This window comes from Saccostrea echinata, unplaced genomic scaffold (genome assembly GCF_033153115.1).
Source record: "Saccostrea echinata isolate AGI-Se365-2 ecotype Australia unplaced genomic scaffold, CSIRO_AGI_Sech_v1 ptg000041l, whole genome shotgun sequence".
Classification (NCBI taxonomy): Eukaryota; Metazoa; Mollusca; class Bivalvia; order Ostreida; family Ostreidae; genus Saccostrea; species Saccostrea echinata.
The window spans coordinates 4,218,008-4,235,874 of record NW_026889790.1 but is presented as its reverse complement, the minus strand read 5'-3'; the positions used below and the strand labels follow the sequence as shown (position 1 = coordinate 4,235,874).

The 17,867-nt window shown below is 33.3% G+C and overlaps 1 protein-coding gene across 5 annotated transcripts in view; it reads left to right on the top strand.

The window, feature by feature from the left end:
- Window positions 1–17,867, top strand: part of LOC133200795 (cAMP-specific 3',5'-cyclic phosphodiesterase 4C-like) — a 70,076-nt gene that overhangs the window by 50,067 nt on the left and 2,142 nt on the right. For all 5 annotated transcript variants that reach the window (XM_061336594.1, XM_061336595.1, XM_061336593.1 and 2 more), the window contains 10 exons: window positions 7,518–7,619; window positions 11,545–11,615; window positions 13,089–13,201; window positions 13,986–14,079; window positions 14,363–14,538; window positions 14,821–14,919; window positions 15,252–15,416; window positions 15,938–16,037; window positions 16,879–17,033; window positions 17,316–17,438. In XM_061336594.1, coding sequence (XP_061192578.1) covers window positions 7,518–7,619; window positions 11,545–11,615; window positions 13,089–13,201; window positions 13,986–14,079; window positions 14,363–14,538; window positions 14,821–14,919; window positions 15,252–15,416; window positions 15,938–16,037; window positions 16,879–17,033; window positions 17,316–17,438 — 1,198 coding nt within the window. The remainder of the gene's footprint in view (window positions 1–7,517; window positions 7,620–11,544; window positions 11,616–13,088; window positions 13,202–13,985; window positions 14,080–14,362; window positions 14,539–14,820; window positions 14,920–15,251; window positions 15,417–15,937; window positions 16,038–16,878; window positions 17,034–17,315; window positions 17,439–17,867) is intronic.

The window sequence follows — 17,867 nt, the reverse complement described above, 5'->3', positions numbered from 1 at the left end:
GCTTTCAGTGACCTGAGAGATGAAATATCTATCTGTCATGATAACATTTTTACGGTCATAAATAATATTTCTAGAAGAAGAAAATAATGGAATCCTATAAAGTTCAGGACTTAAATGCATGGGGGATTAATTCTTAATCTCAAGGAGATTTAAGCCACCATTAACCTAAATATTAACTTACTATTGAAAGAAAACTGTCATTTAATGACCTTTTTCTGCATGGATATCCAAGCCTTACATTTTAATAGATTGAATTTAAAACAATACAGTGATTTTCTTTAAGTGTATGTGTAAATGATGCTCAGCTAAATATACAAATGAGTGTACATGTACATATTTTAGTAAATTAAAAATTAAGAGCAAAGATCATGAGTTTATGAATCAAGTTGAAATAAGTACACCTGCACTATATGGTAAATTAATCATGTTAATTTAGTCTTATAGAAAGGATTTCTTCATTGTAAACTTCATAGAAAGATGAGCCTTATAAGTTCTTTTCAGGAAAAACTGAATATTGATGATAAATTTGTGCCATTACTTTCCTTGTGATCCATTTGTGAAGCTCTGGATGATTGACTCATTCTAATTACAGAGTGATTTGTAGATCCTTTAAATTTACCATCATTAAAGTGGTCCATATCTACACAAGATGGTTCCTTGTTAGTCCCAGGACTCTCCTTAAGCGGAGGATAAATAAAGTTTGTCCATCAGTTGTAGGGTGATACATGACTGTGTCTAAGACTTATGGTCAATAAATCTTACTTGACTGTCTTCAGTGTGGACTTCCTGGACATTATGGAAGGTCAGAATTAAGTGACCAGGAGGTGATCTATTGATCTGACCTTGAGAATGATGAGGGATATGTCCTGAGATGTGATGAAGTCAAAGTTAAAAATACTCGGTACCAGTAAAAATAAACAAACTAGTTTCATAGTATTAAGGGTGATAATTAATTATATCTCTGATGAGTAGTAATTTTAGGTTTAAAAGTAAAGAAGTGATTTATGATTAAATGTTCAGAGTTACAGGCATAAGGATGCCCAGACTATTCAAGCTGTGTTAGGGTAATTAAGAGTAGAGCAATGTCTAATGTGGTCAAGAATATTGAGGTTTTAATTAGTGGAGTAATGGGAGCTTATAATTGTTCGTGGGAGCCGTGTATTGAGTTAAGGTCAAATTAGAGTTAGGACAGTTTGATAAAGATATATGTAGAGTTGGAGTTAGTTAATTAATAGATGGAAGCTAATGTTTCAGATAATCATCTATTGGAGCTAAGATTCATATATAATAAGTGTGAAATTTTTCAGAAGTCAGGAGTGCTTTACTAGGATTTAGACAGTACATATATGCTAGCATAAATGTAACATCTTTCGTTTGTACTGTGCCTCCTCAATGTATATATGTAAATAAATTAGTGCATTGTCAACTGACTTTTTATTGGATTGAGAATTACAAGAGTTACAAGGATTTATTAATCACGGATTTATACCAACAATTGGATATGTATATGGATAATTGCTCGGTCACCTCCATGACATCTCTATCTGCTCAAACATGATTTTTAAAATTTTTGCTCTTTAAATAGTACTACTCTATAAAGTAGGAGACAATTAGATAACCTCCATACCATTTTGTCAATTTATAATATTCAATTCTGTATTACATGATGTTAAAATGAATGTTCAGTCAAATCATATGTCTCTTTTAAATGATTTAAAAATTTCAATCTGATACTTTTTAAGTTTTTTTTATTTCTAGCTTTGCTAGTATATTTTGTTTCAGGCCTGTCATTTAAATCATTATAAGAATTTAATCTTTAGTAATTAAGCCGCCCCTTACAGCCTTGAGAGGTATCCAGTGAATATTAAATAATGACACAAATTTAACTTTAAACAACTTGAAATTAAGTTTAATGTGTATAACACTAGTTATTTAAATCTTTTAAGGCAAGTCTATCAATATCACACAGATGTTTGACTGTAAGTTAACACAGCAACAGACTTGTGAATTTAATTAAATTAGCTGTTCATATAAGCCCAATTTTACATTGCATGAAACTAAATGTTCTGAAATCCTCAGAAATAAACCTAACCATATCGCAAAAGGTCTTGTTTAAACATAACGCCATTGACCTATATTCTGAGACCTGGAAAGAAGACGTTAATAAGATGTGTGCATGTCCCCCAAACGTTAGCTGACAATCAGGTCTTTGTTTGAACAGTGACATGGAGCATGTTCAATGATTAAATACTGCATAATGAAAAAATCAATGCGCCAACTTTTTTTTTAAGAAATAAAGGCAAGATAAAGTGATATCAGTGTGACAGGGGGCCGGGAACTAGTATAGTGATGAGCCGAGTTGACATTAATTAATGTCCCACACTGTCTATACCCTAAATAAGTCAGTTGTGATTGCATTATTATTTTACTAAATGTTATGATTTATTTGATCTTGGAAAACAGGTTGGAGAAATTTTTTAGAAAATGTAAAATCTGTTACAATATAAAATTGCACCTCAGCTTTGAACCAAGCATAGTTTTATATATAGATTTTTTTTTTCCTAAAGATGAAGGCAAGGGAAATGTAGGATCTGTTGCCATATATTGCACCTCAGCTCTAATCCAAATATAGTTTTATATGATAAATTTTTTTCCTAAAAATGAAGTCCAGGGAAATCTAGGATCTGTTGCCATAAATTGCCTCAGCTCTAATCCAAATATAGTTTTATATGATAAATTTTTTTCCTAAAGATGAAGTCAAGGGAAATCTAGGATCTGTTGCCATAAATTGCCTCAGCTCTAATCCAAATATAGTTTTATATGAAAATTTTTTTTCCTAAAAATGAAGTCAAGGGTAATGTAGGATCTGTTACCATATATTGCACCTCAGCTTTTAACTGAAATTAGTGAACCTACCTGTAACCTTTTTCTTTGCTGCGTATATCGTCCACCCAACAGCGAAAAATCCTTCTGGGACAAATTTTTGTGGTCAATTGAAAAAGTATCGGATATTTCCAGCAAATTTATAATTGTAGGAGATTTAAATGTTGATTTTCTGGACAATTCTCGGATACTTCCTATTAAAGATATCATGCTGAATCATAACCTGACAAACACAATCCACGAAGCAACACGAATTACCAACACTTCGAACACACTTATTGACCCAGTTTTGATCAGCCCAGACCTTGTAGCACTCCACTCAGGCGTGATAGACACAGACAATACACTAACCGATCACAAAGCGACATACGTCTTCTTAAAATCAAGTATCATTAAAAGTCAATCTTATGTAAGGAAAATATGGGATTATAAAAATGCTAATATGGAAAAACTTAATACTTTAATCGAAACTACTGACTGGAAAAATCTTATCTGTAATGCTGAATCAATTGACGAAGCTACCGAAAAGTTTACAACCAAATATATAGATCTCGTAAGGGAATGTGTACCTGAAAAATCAGTTATTATAAGACCTAAAGACAAACCTTGGTTTGACTCATTATTAAGGAAAACTCATCGAGAAAAAAATAGATTAAGACGAAAAGCACAAAAAAGTAATAAACAGCTCGATTGGGATAATTTTAAGCGTATCAGAAACAAGTTTAACAACATGAAAAAACATGCTATTGAAAATTATCAAAATACTCTCGAGTTACAACTCGTTGATTCCAGTAAAAACAATCCTAAACTTTATTGGAAACTTCTTAAAGATACTTTTAAAACTAAATCAACTACAGATATTCCTCCTTTACAATACACATCCGAATCTGGTGATGCCAATTTTGCTTTTTCTGATGTAGATAAGATAACAGTACTTAACACCTATTTTGCTTCAGTTACCCGTGTTGATGATGATAAGTCTGATTTACCTAAAGAAATTACTAAGTGTGATAGTGTTTTTGACAATATTTCTATTTGTGAACAAGAAGTGTTTGATATTTTATCTATATTACCTGTTAACAAAGCCATTGGAGAAGACTGTATTAGTCATAAAATGTTAAAATCAACAAAACTTACTGTTGTCAAACCTCTATGTTTACTGTTTAATCGCTCATTGAAAGACTGTGTTTTTCCTCAAAAATGGAAATTAGCTAATGTTATTCCTCTCTTTAAAAAAGACGATCCAGCTGTTTTGTCAAACTATAGACCTATTTCATTGTTAAGTTGTGTTGGTAAAGTCATGGAACGTATTGTATTTAAACACTTGTACAACTACTTTCATTGTAATAATATTTTTTACAAATACCAGGCTGGTTTCTTGCCTGGTCATTCTACGGTTTATCAATTGTTAGAAACATACGATAATATTGTTAGAAATATTGATGATGGTAAATCCAGTTGTATGATTTTTTGTGACTTATCTAAGGCCTTTGACCGTGTCTGGCACAAAGGGCTCTTGTTTAAGCTAAACATGTATGGCATAGAGAGTAATATGTACTTTTGGTTAAAAAGTTATTTAGAAAATAGAACACAAAGAGTTATTTACAAAAATTTGGTATCCCCTTCGGCTTCCTTATATGCCGGCGTTCCACAAGGATCTGTATTAGGTCCATTATTATTTTTAATTTATGTAAATGATGTATCTGACAAGATGTCAAGCTTTTGTAGATTATTCGCTGATGATAACAGTTTGCAGTACGCATCTAAATGTGTTAAATCTATAGAAAGTAATCTGAATAATGATCTTTTATCTCTTGAAGAGTGGTCAAACAAATGGTTACTAAAATTTAATCCATCCAAAACTAAGGTTGTATTTTTTAGCACAAGAAAAAACATAGAACCTCCCAAACTCCTATTCCAAGATAGCCAATTAGAATATGTTCAAACTCATAAACATTTAGGGGTAACTTTTTCATATAACTTAAGTTGGTCAACTCACATTGAAATCTTACTGTCTAATGCATACAAAAAAATTGGTCTATTAAAAAAACTTAAATTTAAAATAAATCGAAAGACTCTTTCACTCATGTATACTTCATTTATCCGCCCTCAGCTCGAATACGCTACAGTTGTATGGGGTGGTTGTCTAGCTATCGACTCTGAAAAATTAGAGAAATTGCAACTACACGCAGCACGGATTGTTACTGGCTTGACCTTAATTGCATCTAGAGACTCTTTGTACTTTGAAACAGGCTGGGAACCGCTCATTGATAGACGCAAGATTCAGAGATTGAATACCATGTATAAAATTCATAATAATTTAGTTCCTGATTATCTACGTGAAATTATACCTGAAATGCGATGTAATGCTTCCGCGTATACAACAAGAAACTCTCAAAATTATAATATACCCGTCTGTAGACTGCAAACATACAAATCATCATTTGTACCAACTGTAGTAAACGAGTGGAATTCTTTATCGCTAGACACCAGACTCTCGAGCTCCTTATCTGCTTTTAAAAGTAAAATCACACAAAAAATAACAATAGCCCCGCCTTATTTCAGTTTTGGAAAAAGACGCTACAATATACTGCACACTAGACTCCGACACAATTGTGTGCTAAACATTGATCTTTATAGGTGTAACATAATATCTAGTCCATTATGCTCTTGTGGTAAGGTAGAAGACACACATCATTATTTTTTCTCATGTCCTAATTACACTGAGGCCAGGAAAGATTTCTTCGATAAGTTTTTGAGATTTAATAAAGTTCATATTGTTGACACTCATACTTTACTCTGGGGGGATACCTCACTCAGTATTGCTGAAAATGAATATCTCTTCTCTATTGTTCAATCTTATATTCAGCATTCAGGCAGATTTAATTGATTTTTCTAAAAATGTGTATAGATAATAATTTAGCAGTATATGTTTCTATGTTGTGAGTTAATTTACTTTGTACATGCTGTTGGACACGTCTGATTGAATTTTTGTGATATAACATGTAGGGAGAGGGCGAATTAAGTTTTTAGAACTTGTGCCCAATCCCATTGTATATATTTATTGCAATAAAATATGTTCAAATCAACTGAAATTAAAGCTTTATATATTAGATATATTTTCCATCCGAGGTAGTCATAGCAGTGAAGGATTTGAAGAACCACTAATGAAGACAGGTAAATACTTGGCTCGTTAAAGTGTCGCTATGAAATGCGGATATGAAATGAACAGTTCACGTCAGGTCAACCATTTGTCAACACATCTCAGAAGCTTGACAACACATCAGGAGGTACTTAATGACAATCGTGTTCTGGTATTTGATGTAAAAAAAAATTAGAAAATTCACCTCGTAAAAGTAAAATTATTAGAATGCTAGAGTGCAGTGTGCCAAGGCCTATCTGTCATAACAGAACAAGGTGTGTGATGAATAGCAAGGCATTCACAGAACTGACTTACGTGAGAAACTTCCAGGAATCTGTCCCTAGAATTTGTATGTTTTCTTTCACTGTGGTCTAACTTCTGATTTACCAAGCTGTCACCATAGTGATGGATGACACATCAAAATTTTCACTCCCTCCCCCTTTTCCTGATAGTTTTCATAAATCTTATTTATTGAGAATTCAATTGACAAAATTATAAAGGTTTGAGTTATAAGAAAGACATTCCAGTGATTTTTCTGTAGCTCCTGTGTGCTAGAGCTTTTCTCCTGTTGAAGTGACCTCTGATTCTGAACTGTTCTGGAGATGTATACAGAGTTCTTCAGTTGTGATGGAGATTTATTAGAAACAATATATGTGTACCTCCAATTTCTAAAGAGTTCTACAGAGTAAGTGAACTGACAATTCAATTGGCTGTTTTAAGTTGCAAACACTGCAATGTACTATGTGCTGTTTCCTGCATTGCAATTTGCCAAAACTTTTAATGACTTTCTTTCCTTTGTAACAACTAATTACAGTTGATATAAATTTTTCAAGTTGAATGTTGCCTTGATTTTAAATGTCATCAGATTAGCTATTGATAGGGAAGGTTGAGTGATGGTTATCTGAGGGAAATCGATGTCTCCCAAACATTTCTTCATGTAGAAGCACATTATTCAGGCCTGACTTAATTCACTGGTCGCAGTAAATCGTGTCATCTCCATGCACAGCCTCTGAATCAATAATTGTACAATATTTTTTGTAGCAAATAATTATTTGTTTCTAGCATGAAGTAGAAAGTTAACTTGGGAAGGGAAAAAAAGGACTATTTTGTACTATAAGTCTATCTTTCTATCTGAGTGTTTCAGATGAAGTTTTTGAAAATCTGTCGTTCTGATGTGAGATTCTGTCAGAATCGGACCTTGTCAATTAATATGTTGTAATAAAATTTTAAGCTGTAGATGGAAGTGTCGTTACATTCTAATATATGTCAGTACCAGCTCTCTGTTGTTTTGGTTATAAATCATAAACGAATACCACGCTGTGCCCAATGGTGTAGGGATTTTGTGAGTATATTGATCAACTGGCCGAGAAACTGTGTGTTTCTGAAAGCTTCTCACACACACCGACACAATGCAGAAAATCGCCAAATATCTGCGACCGTCATTTAAGGGTCGTCGACGTAATGTTAAATTTTCTTCTTGTTTCCATTCCAGACATGCGGATGATTTGATTGTGACACCGTTTGCCCAGATTCTGGCGAGCCTGAGGAGTGTACGCAATAACTATGTAATGCTGACCAACACATCCAGAGAACGGTACGTACATCTGTGTATCTACGCTAACAAGTCACAGAGTCTAGATCTTCTACTTTTTCTAGTCTCATTTTAACTGTTACATTATACATGAGATTTACTTAGTCTTGGCTGCAGGCCTTCATCATTGTTTAATTAACATGTATCTATTTTATTGCATACTGTTCTCATTATAGCTATGGGAGATTTTTAATGGAATTTCTGACCTTATCGTTGTGTTTTTGAAATTTTTTTTATCAGTATCACCTTGGCTTAAAAAGAAACAATCAGTTTCAGGATTTTTTTTTTCATAGAGCATATTTCTTCAAAGTCAAATACTGAATACAAAATTATGCACTAAATTATCATAATAAAGGCATCAGATAGGGAGACATTAAATTAACCTGTTATTGGCAGCAGCAAGTTTGTGTTGATTTGACCTTTTCAAAGTCAATTCTTATAGAACAATTGTGTATTTATCCTGGATGCCCCAAAGTGGAGGATTGGGGAGTCTCATTCTGTTTTACTCACCTGAGAGCTGGTGAGCTTTTTGAACCCCCCCCCCCCTTTTTTTTGCAAGTTTTCCTTGTTTTCCATGTCTTCTCAATAACAAATAGTATACTGTATACAGGGGAAATTTTTGCCCCTGTTTTATTTTTGTTCCTTTTGCCCTCTTTTGGAGTTTAAATGGGTGAATTCAAAGAAGACAGAGTAATCTTTTTTATTAAACATAATTTTGTCTAATCTAATTTAGAATGATGCAAAATCATTTGTAAGTGTGATAGAGTGAAAATAACATGGGGCAAAAATAACTGTATACAGTAATTTTAATCTTTTTCGAAATAAAGGGTACAATTTCCTTTAAAGGAAGAGTAATGCCCCTTTACAAGGGATGTAACTTTGGAATAGTTTCCTGTCATATTCAGAGGTTGGTTCACCAAGTCAAGAATGGCTTCACAGAAATCCTTAATCTTTTATGTAGAATTTTTTTTCATCGTTGACCTAAAGGCCAGAGTTAGGTGAAAAAAGAATCCGATTTTAAAAAAGAATATCATACAGTGTTGTATTTTTATTCTGAAGAACAATTTTTAAGCGTGTCAGAGTGTCTCTATCCTGTTGTCTGTTCCCTAAATTGACTGCAACTTTTGAACGTAATACTTTATTAAGATAATAACTTCATCTTTTGGTCAAAGTCAGATCATTAGGTTCTAAGTTAGGAATTCAAATAAGACTCAGTAGACATACCTAACTAGGGATCACCATGTGCTTCATCAGCACATAGTTGGATGCATGTGTTTATTGATTTTGTCTGCAAATTTTTATATATTTCTTTAAGAAATATTATGTAGTCAACATATTGTTCCTAAAAATGGATCCCAATTCTGCAACATGTGGCTACCTTAAAAACAAATGTCTACTGTACAGAATAAGTAGTTCCCTGAACAAATCAATATCTCTGACACACAGAATATATCATAGAAGTTATTTCTAAGATCACTGTTCAACAGTCAGTCTTATTTACCAGGAAGACACCATGTATGGAGGGAAATAATTAAAACTTAATCAAGAAAATGTTTTAGAATCCCACAAATTTCTATTTTATATAGAATTTAATGTGCTTAGTTAAGATGAATGCTTAACAGATGGATGTACACATAAATATTCATAAATCACCCAGTGTAAATCTTTGTAAAAACATTTTATGAAAAAGTGTTAACTCTGAAAAAAATCCATCTTTGAGATAAGGCACCCATAGACATAATTTTATATTTATTTAAGGAAAAAATAAGTTAAACTTTCTTCCTTTTATTGTGATGGAAGACTCTCCAGGGCCTGATGTTACATAATGATATACATACTTATCATTTTCCTGCCTGAATGGTTAAGTTAGATCGAGCGACTCAACAAAGCATTCAGAACTTCCGACACTCCGACACATATAACAGGGGCCTACATTGACAGATAAAGTTCTCTTTTTTTATGACTCGGAATCGATGTAATAATGCACACCTCGTTAGATGAGTGGTGCATCATCAAAACTAACAGAAACTGTTTAAAGGAAATGGTGTACAATTGACTTTTCAAGTCCTCTCGTAAAAGACATCTGGTATTACGTAAATCTATTAATTGATAACAGTTTAGATAGATGTTGGGAACACGATCAGAGGAATTCTAAGTGTAGTGGAAGAAACTCACGCCTGGTAAATAATATATATGTAGGCACTTTTCTGAAGCAAGTTGGCTACAGCTACCTTTTTCTTTCTGTCCATCACATTAAATTCTGTCATTGGAACTCATGCTATTTTTTTTTCCAAGGATAGGAAATGTATTTCTTTTGCACATCATTGGTTATGTGGTGTTTGCATGCAAGTGCATTGATTTTGGCCCAAGTAAAGACATGAACTTGAAAGTCCTTTTAGAAACTTTATATCAGGTTTAGTGATTTTCTTACAGTGAATTTTAGGATGCTAATTAATGTGAGCTAGCTTGAATGACAAAGCTAAAATTTGGAGCATGTCTTAACTCCTTATAATTATTGTACCTAAAGCTAAGGTTATATTCACCAAACTTGAATTTGGCCGCCATGCACCTAATGGAATCATTCACAAAAGTGTCTGACACACTGGCTCTGGTGTAGTTTTTTTTTTTTAAGTAAACCCGACCCTCTAGTCAAAAGGCTAATTTGGTATTATGGTCACATATAGATAAGATGTCTGTAAGAACTCCTCAGAATGCAATGCTGATCTAAACTGGTGCATAATCAGAAGATTTACCCTGGGCACTTACGGAAGCCTTTTGTTATCAGTTTATTAAACTGAGCAACTGCTTCTTGCATTTGCTATTTAAATACTACTGCATTTCAAAGGAGATCCCATTATCTAATTTTTTGGCGTGTATTGATTTTTACGATAAATACAGACAAGACAGAATAATTGAATGTGATTACCGAGAGATTTTCAGTCCTTTGTCATGTGACACAATCAGTTTCTTCCACTTTTTAGAACTGGATTGATAATCATTAACTTTAATCTTTGCTTATACCTCCCATTTTTTAACTACCCTTAGAGTCTTTGAAAACTTTAAAATAAAAAAAAAAAGGAATGTGCGCTGTTGTGTAATCCTGTTTAAGTACTGTATCCCTAATAAGCAGCTCAGCCCTAAGCACGTCACTCTAAAGTATTTTCCAATTGTCATCAAAGAATGGCCTCCTTTTAGAGTTTCCAAAATCCATTGGTCCTACCTGTAAAAGAAATACAAAATCATAATGTCTGAAGAAATTGACCTTGCTGTTAGTCTGCAGTCGTGGGCTCAAGTCTGATTGGCACAATTTGGAACATTTGATCTTTTTAATGTATTTTCCGACAGTTAATTGTAATTACAGGATAAAAAAGTACATGCAAAGATATCCCAGGGATACACAATTAAACCACTTTTCGGGGGTTTCTCTTCTACTGGTTTCCAGATATCTAACAACAACTTTAAGAATCAGTTTTATTGCACATAGAAACTATTTCATTGTTATTTTACTGCCTAATTTAAGCTTTTATTTCTGGTAATTTTCCAACTTGATAATGTAGAATATAAAAATCATCTTGGTTTTTTAGGCTGAGCCAAATTTATAATTCTTACAAAGGTTTTTGTTGTTGTAATCTCTCATTTATCACACAAGGTGTGCATCCAAATTCAATAATGTCCCTGTGTGCTAACATATTATGAAAATTTGATGTGATTTATGACATAGTGCAATGCAAAAACAGTTATATTGTGTATTTGCATTCTTCTAACAATTTAAATAGATAACTTTCATCTATTTTATCATATAATTTATAACCAAGGTGTGACATTGTTTTGCATTTGAAATGCAATTTTATTTAAGAAGTGATATTTGGAAAACAACTGTTGGATGTAGATAGAGACATTTGATAAACGAAAAACATTTTATTTTCAGATCTGGCACAGGAGGGAAATCAAACCCAGTTCCTCAGACTTCTCACTCAAGTACAGCTACCTTAAAAACAGGTAAATAACAGCACCACCCAAACATATACCATCACAGCCACCTTAAAAACAGGAAAATAACAGCACCACCCAAACATATACCATCACAGCCACCTTAAAAACAGGAAAATAACAGCACTGTTCAAACCTATAAACTGTCATAGCCACTTTAAAAGGTAAATAACAGCACCGCCCAAACCATAGCAGCTACCTTAAAACAGGTAAATAACAGCACCACCCAAACCATTGTATGGTTAGAGCCTCCTTAAGAACAGGTATATAACCGCACCTCCTAAACCTACATACAACACACCATCACAACTCTTTAAGGTACCAGCTCTGCTTAACCTACATATCATCAGCTACCTTATAAGCAGGTAAATAACAGCACTTCCCAAACCTACAGAACATCACAACAACCTCAAGGTAGATAGCACCACATAAACACCTATATACCATCACAACAACCTTAAGGTAGAAAACAGCACCACCTACACCTTTACACCATCACAAAAACCTTAAGGTAGCACCACCTACACCTTTACACCATCACAAGAACCTCGACAGTGCCACATAAACCTTTAAATCCTCACAACAATCGTAAACTAGATAACAGCACCACCTTAATCTAGATACCTGAACAGCAACCTTAAACAACAGCATCTAAACCTACATACCATCACAGCAACACTGAAAAAGGTAAATACCACCACCATTCAAACCTACAAACCATCACAACAAATTTAATAGCATGTAAATTCCAGTAGCATTATACCAACATAACTTTAAGAACAGGTTAATACTAGCACCACCCAAACCTACATACCATCACAAGAATCTTAAGAACAGGTAAACGTTAGCACCACCCAAAGCTACATATTGTCAGAGCCACCTTAAGAAAATGTATATAACAGCACCACCTTTATAAACCTACATATTACAGTTTAAAGTCAGTAAATAAAAGAACGATCCATTTCAGTCTATTTTGTATGTACTTTGAGAGTTATATGCTCAGTAATTGTTTTTCTTGATATCCATATATTTCTGTGTCCCTGCCAGTGTCAGACTATATAAAGAATAATATCCTGTTTGTTCATTAAAGACAACCTACAACTTATGATATACTGGGTATTCTATTGAACAAGAGCAGTCACTCTCTATATCACACAGTTGCTGGGGAGTCTACAGTTTCCCCCTCTATTCTTTCAGTTCTATGAATATTTGTAGTCAATCTCATTCAGTCAAACAAAAAAACTTTATTTTACAGCTAACTGAATTACAATATATTATTTTCTCTGCAGTCTGTATCAGTATATTAGTGATCATCTCTTTAGAGCATTTTGTCATTATCCCAAGTCATAACCGATACTAAAATTTGTTACATTTTTTTCTTGGGGAGTTAAGACATTTATTGTCCTGTGTGGACAATTCATTTTGCTGTAAGATATAAATACAATATAAATACAATATTTAAAGTGATTTTCTCTGTTTCAGATGAAAGCTACTCCCAGCTTGCCATGGAAACTTTGGAGGAACTTGATTGGTGCTTAGACCAGCTAGAGACCATGCAGACTCATCGGTCCGTCAGTGATATGGCCTCCAGCAAGGTATCAAAATGTCTTCTAATTAAAGTATGACAGCACATACAGAATTAGAAACAAAATAAAATAAATTTCAGATAAACTTCAAATTGCAGGAATTGTCAACATCCAAACTGCAACTTTACACAATTACATTAATTTTATTAGTTTGTATTTGCAAGTGCAATTGTACATGCCTTTAATGCTTAATGCTTGTTGAAACCTTTGTAAATATACTGGTGACGTATAGAAAAAAAGACATGACATTTTTACACTAGTCTAATTTACAATATAAGCTCCACCTCTCAATGGCTCTTTTGCATATTTATTTGCCATCTTCAATCAAGGGCAGACAACTGTGAATTGTCAACATTTGGAAAGCAGCGAGGGCAAAAAAAAACTCCCAAATATTTTATTGCATTACAGACTAAAATCCTTTGACATTCAACTTCCATTCAAAATTGACCAGATTTTCTAACAAATAACTAAAGTTAAATTAAGTAAGATTATGAAAGCATCAGAATCGACCAAAAAAAACAAATCCAAATCCAGTGTTGGCATGGTTAGTGCAATGCATCGATCCTTTACACCAAAATTAAATGGTGGTCATGTATATATTCTGAAATTTTGAATCCTATAAAGTCTTTCGATACAGATATTCTTAAAATTTATAATCTTCATTTATCATTTATTTCAATAAAATTGTTTGATAAAATTTTACGTATTGTTGAAAGTGGGAACATTATTTTCTTAAAGTTGATTACTTAAATCTGAATTGTAATGACATGAAAAAAGTTTGTCTTAATTTCAGTTCAAACGAATGTTAAACAGAGAACTGAGCTCATTCCGAGAGTCGAGTAAATCAGGGAATCAGATTGCCGAGTTTATCTGTAACACATATCTAGGTTTGTACACTAACACACTGAAGACACAATATTATTGAAAATTACTTAACTATCAAGATAAATTAGGAAAATTTCAATTCAATCATCTATAAATTGAAAAGCTTTGCACATGAAACCTGTATTATGTAATTTAAATAAGTTTACTCCTGTTACATATTTTGAATACAGGATTTAGTGAAATCTTGTTTAGTAAATACCTCCGTATAGAAAGAATATCATTCTAAATTATTAGATCCCTAAGTGGTTTATTTTTTAACATAATTTTGTGACTTCTTTTTTTTAGATAAGCAACAAGATTTGGACATACCTCTTGTTAACACAGAGCAAAATAATAAAACTGCTGAGAAATCGTCACCCATGACTAAAATCACAGGGGTTCGTAAACTGAAACACACCAACAGTTATACCACAGTGCCAAAATACGGGGTGGAAACCAGTCAATCCGAGGAACTAGGAAAGGTAGGGAATGTGTCCAAATTTACAGAAAACTTAGAGGGAAGGTGTCAAAGTGTGATGGCAGACAAATCTATAAAAAGAGGAAAGTAAAAGCTTCTCTCCTAGAGCAGAGCCTGGAAAGGGGGAGGGGGCAGAGACTAAAAATCAAATGTCCTTAAAAGCATTAAAAAAAAAAATTCTCATTTCATGTTCTAGTGCAGATCACTTCGCAACAAAAAAGAAATATACCACATATGATATCAAGTATAAAGTCTCAAGTTAATCTTCCCTGTATTTATTTTCCAGCACTTGGCAGACATTAACAAATGGGGAATGGATGTGATAAAAGTAGCAGAGTTTTCCAATAACAGATCGTTAACCTGTATTACCTATACAATATTACAGGTAAGTTACTGTTACCTTCCCAATATTACAGGTAGATAGTGTTGTCTATATATTATTATTATTATTATTAATATAAAGTTAAAGCATACTGTACATTTTAATTGTGAATTCTGCTAAGTTCAGGAAAACAGTAGTTGGATTCATTTATTTTAAACTTTTGGTTGTCAGGAGAAATGTACCTCATGTGAGTGTTGTGGCCCTTGGGCCTATTTTTAAGTTATTTTGACACTATTCATACAAGGTTGCTATTTTATATAGCTAATTACACATGCCCAATAAAATTTGAATAATGTTGGTGACTATGGTTCAGTCTGGTGATTACATGCTTTCAGGAGCGAAACTTGCTGAAGACGTTTAATATTCCCGCACAAACACTGCTGACGTACCTAACTCATCTGGAGGATCATTATCACCGCGACAACCCGTACCACAATGCTGAGCACGCAGCAGACGTCACACAGTCTACACATGTACTACTTAACGCTCAGGCGCTTGAGGTTTGTAGCATCATCAGAGTGTATGTTTGGGGAGGAGGGGGGATTTAGAGATTTTAAAACAGTTGTTGATTAATCATATATTAAAATCACCATCGTAATGTTGAAATCCTATCCCTTTTTTACATTCCAAGCTTCTCAGTTGTCTTAGAATTTTGTATGATATTTGGATGACTTCCCAAAAATGAAAGTGATAGCTCATCTCTGCTGAACAATGACTTTATTCTTGATCAATAATTCCAAAACACATGAAAAATGATAACTCTGAAAAACTCCGAAACATAGCCTAACCACTTGGGACTGCTTAAGTTATAGTTCCCGGATTTCCTCAAACTATCACTTCTTCAGAGTGGAGGAAATTGATTTTTCTTGGCCTGCAGTGGAAATTGAATCTGAATGATTAAGCATATGATCACCTCATCCATCAGAAATGGGATTTCTTCTCTTGACAAGTCTTCTTTTAAATAACAGCTGATTTCTTTATTCCCTTTTTTTATTTCTCTTTTTTTTTTAATCTTATTTAGAATGTCTTCACTGATCTCGAGATACTAGCAGCAATATTTGCCTGTGCCATTCATGATGTGGACCATCCAGGGCTAACAAATCAGTATCTCATAAATACAGGTAGTTATCTCACATCTCAGTAGATATCTTACAAGATATCACACATCATCCAGGACTAACAAATCAGTATCTCATAAATACAGGTAGATATCTCACATCTCAGTAGATATCCTACAAGATACCACACATCATCCAGGGCTAAAAATTCAGTATCTCATAAATACAGGTAGATATCTCACATCTCAGTAGATACCTTACAAGATATCACACATCATCCAGGACTAACAAATCAGTATCTCATAAATACAGGTAGATATCTCACATCTCAGTACATATCTTACAAGATACCCAAATAAGTATCTCATGTCTCAGTAGATACATGTATCTTACATCGAGATATCACCCAAATCAGTGTCTCAGTGAATGTTGTGTCAGATATCTCACATATCCGTTTCTCTGCAAGTGGGGAAATATATCTCAGTAGATATCTCATTGAACTTGTAAATAAGTATCTCATCATTACATCTCATGAGATATTTTATGAATTAGTGGTTTGTTAATATGGGTGATCATCTCACAGGAGATACCTAAAAAATCAGTATGTCATCAAGAAAGGTAGTTATATCTCAGTTGACATCTCAGGACACTTGAACACTTGAAGTTAGTATCTCATTTATAAAAGTACTTCATCTCAAATCCTAACATATGTATCTCACAATTGAATATCTCTAATGGGTTTGTAATTGTCTCTAAATTGATATTCCATACAATGTAAATTTTACACTAAATAAAGTTTACCTTTCTCCATTTATATGGAGTCTGTCTCATAAAAGAAAATCCACATTGAAAAAAATTACAGTACTGATTGGGTTTTGGCTGACATACTGGTTTGCTTTGTAAGGTTCCGAGCTGGCGTTGATGTATAATGATGAGTCAGTCCTAGAGAATCATCACCTAGCTGTGGCATTCAAGCTTCTGCAAGAGGAAAACTGTGATATTTTTGTGAATCTCTCCAAAAAACAGCGTCAGACACTCCGCAAGATGACCATTGATATGGTAAGACATTAAATAAGCAAATTATTTATACAAAAATGTTGCATTAGTATGAAAAATTCCAAATATCAAGAACTTTGTAAAGAAATCGGCAACTTTAAACTCGGAAGTTTTTATATTTTGTACTTTCTATGAAAATAAAAAATATGAAAAATATCATGTGAATGTTTTCATTTCTGCTGATATAATATTAGATGTTTTAAGATAAATTAAGTTTGCAATAATGTTGATAAGTAAATATTGGTTATGCAGGTGTCTGAATGACATCTTAATTTCATAATTCAGGTCCTGGCTACAGATATGTCTAAACATATGAGTTTACTGGCTGACCTGAAAACTATGGTAGAAAGCAAGAAAGTGGCGGGCTCAGGGGTATTATTACTGGACAACTATACAGACCGCATCCAGGTAAGTCAGCTATTTACCTGTAAACTGTACAGGTGTCATGTAGCAGACACCCAGGTAAACTGTAAATGTGTAGAGGTGACAGGTATCTACAAATCTGTTGTGTGATAAACTACACGGGTCACACGAAATACAGGAAATTTTCTCAATGTCCAACTAGACTATAGGGATGAATGTCAATGTGCAAAAAACCTATCATGATATATCAGTGTTTTTGACTTGTGTATCATGATATGTATTGATATGTATCACTTATTATTTTTGTTCTATGAAAAGTTAAAAGATAATTTCTCAATGTTATCATTGTAATTTTGTGGGGAATAACTGTAAATTTCAATCTTAATGAAAATTCAATTATACAAAATTCTTTTTCTCAAAAATTTTTTATAGCTGAATTCTAATTTTTAAAACATATCGATCTGTTGATTCTGC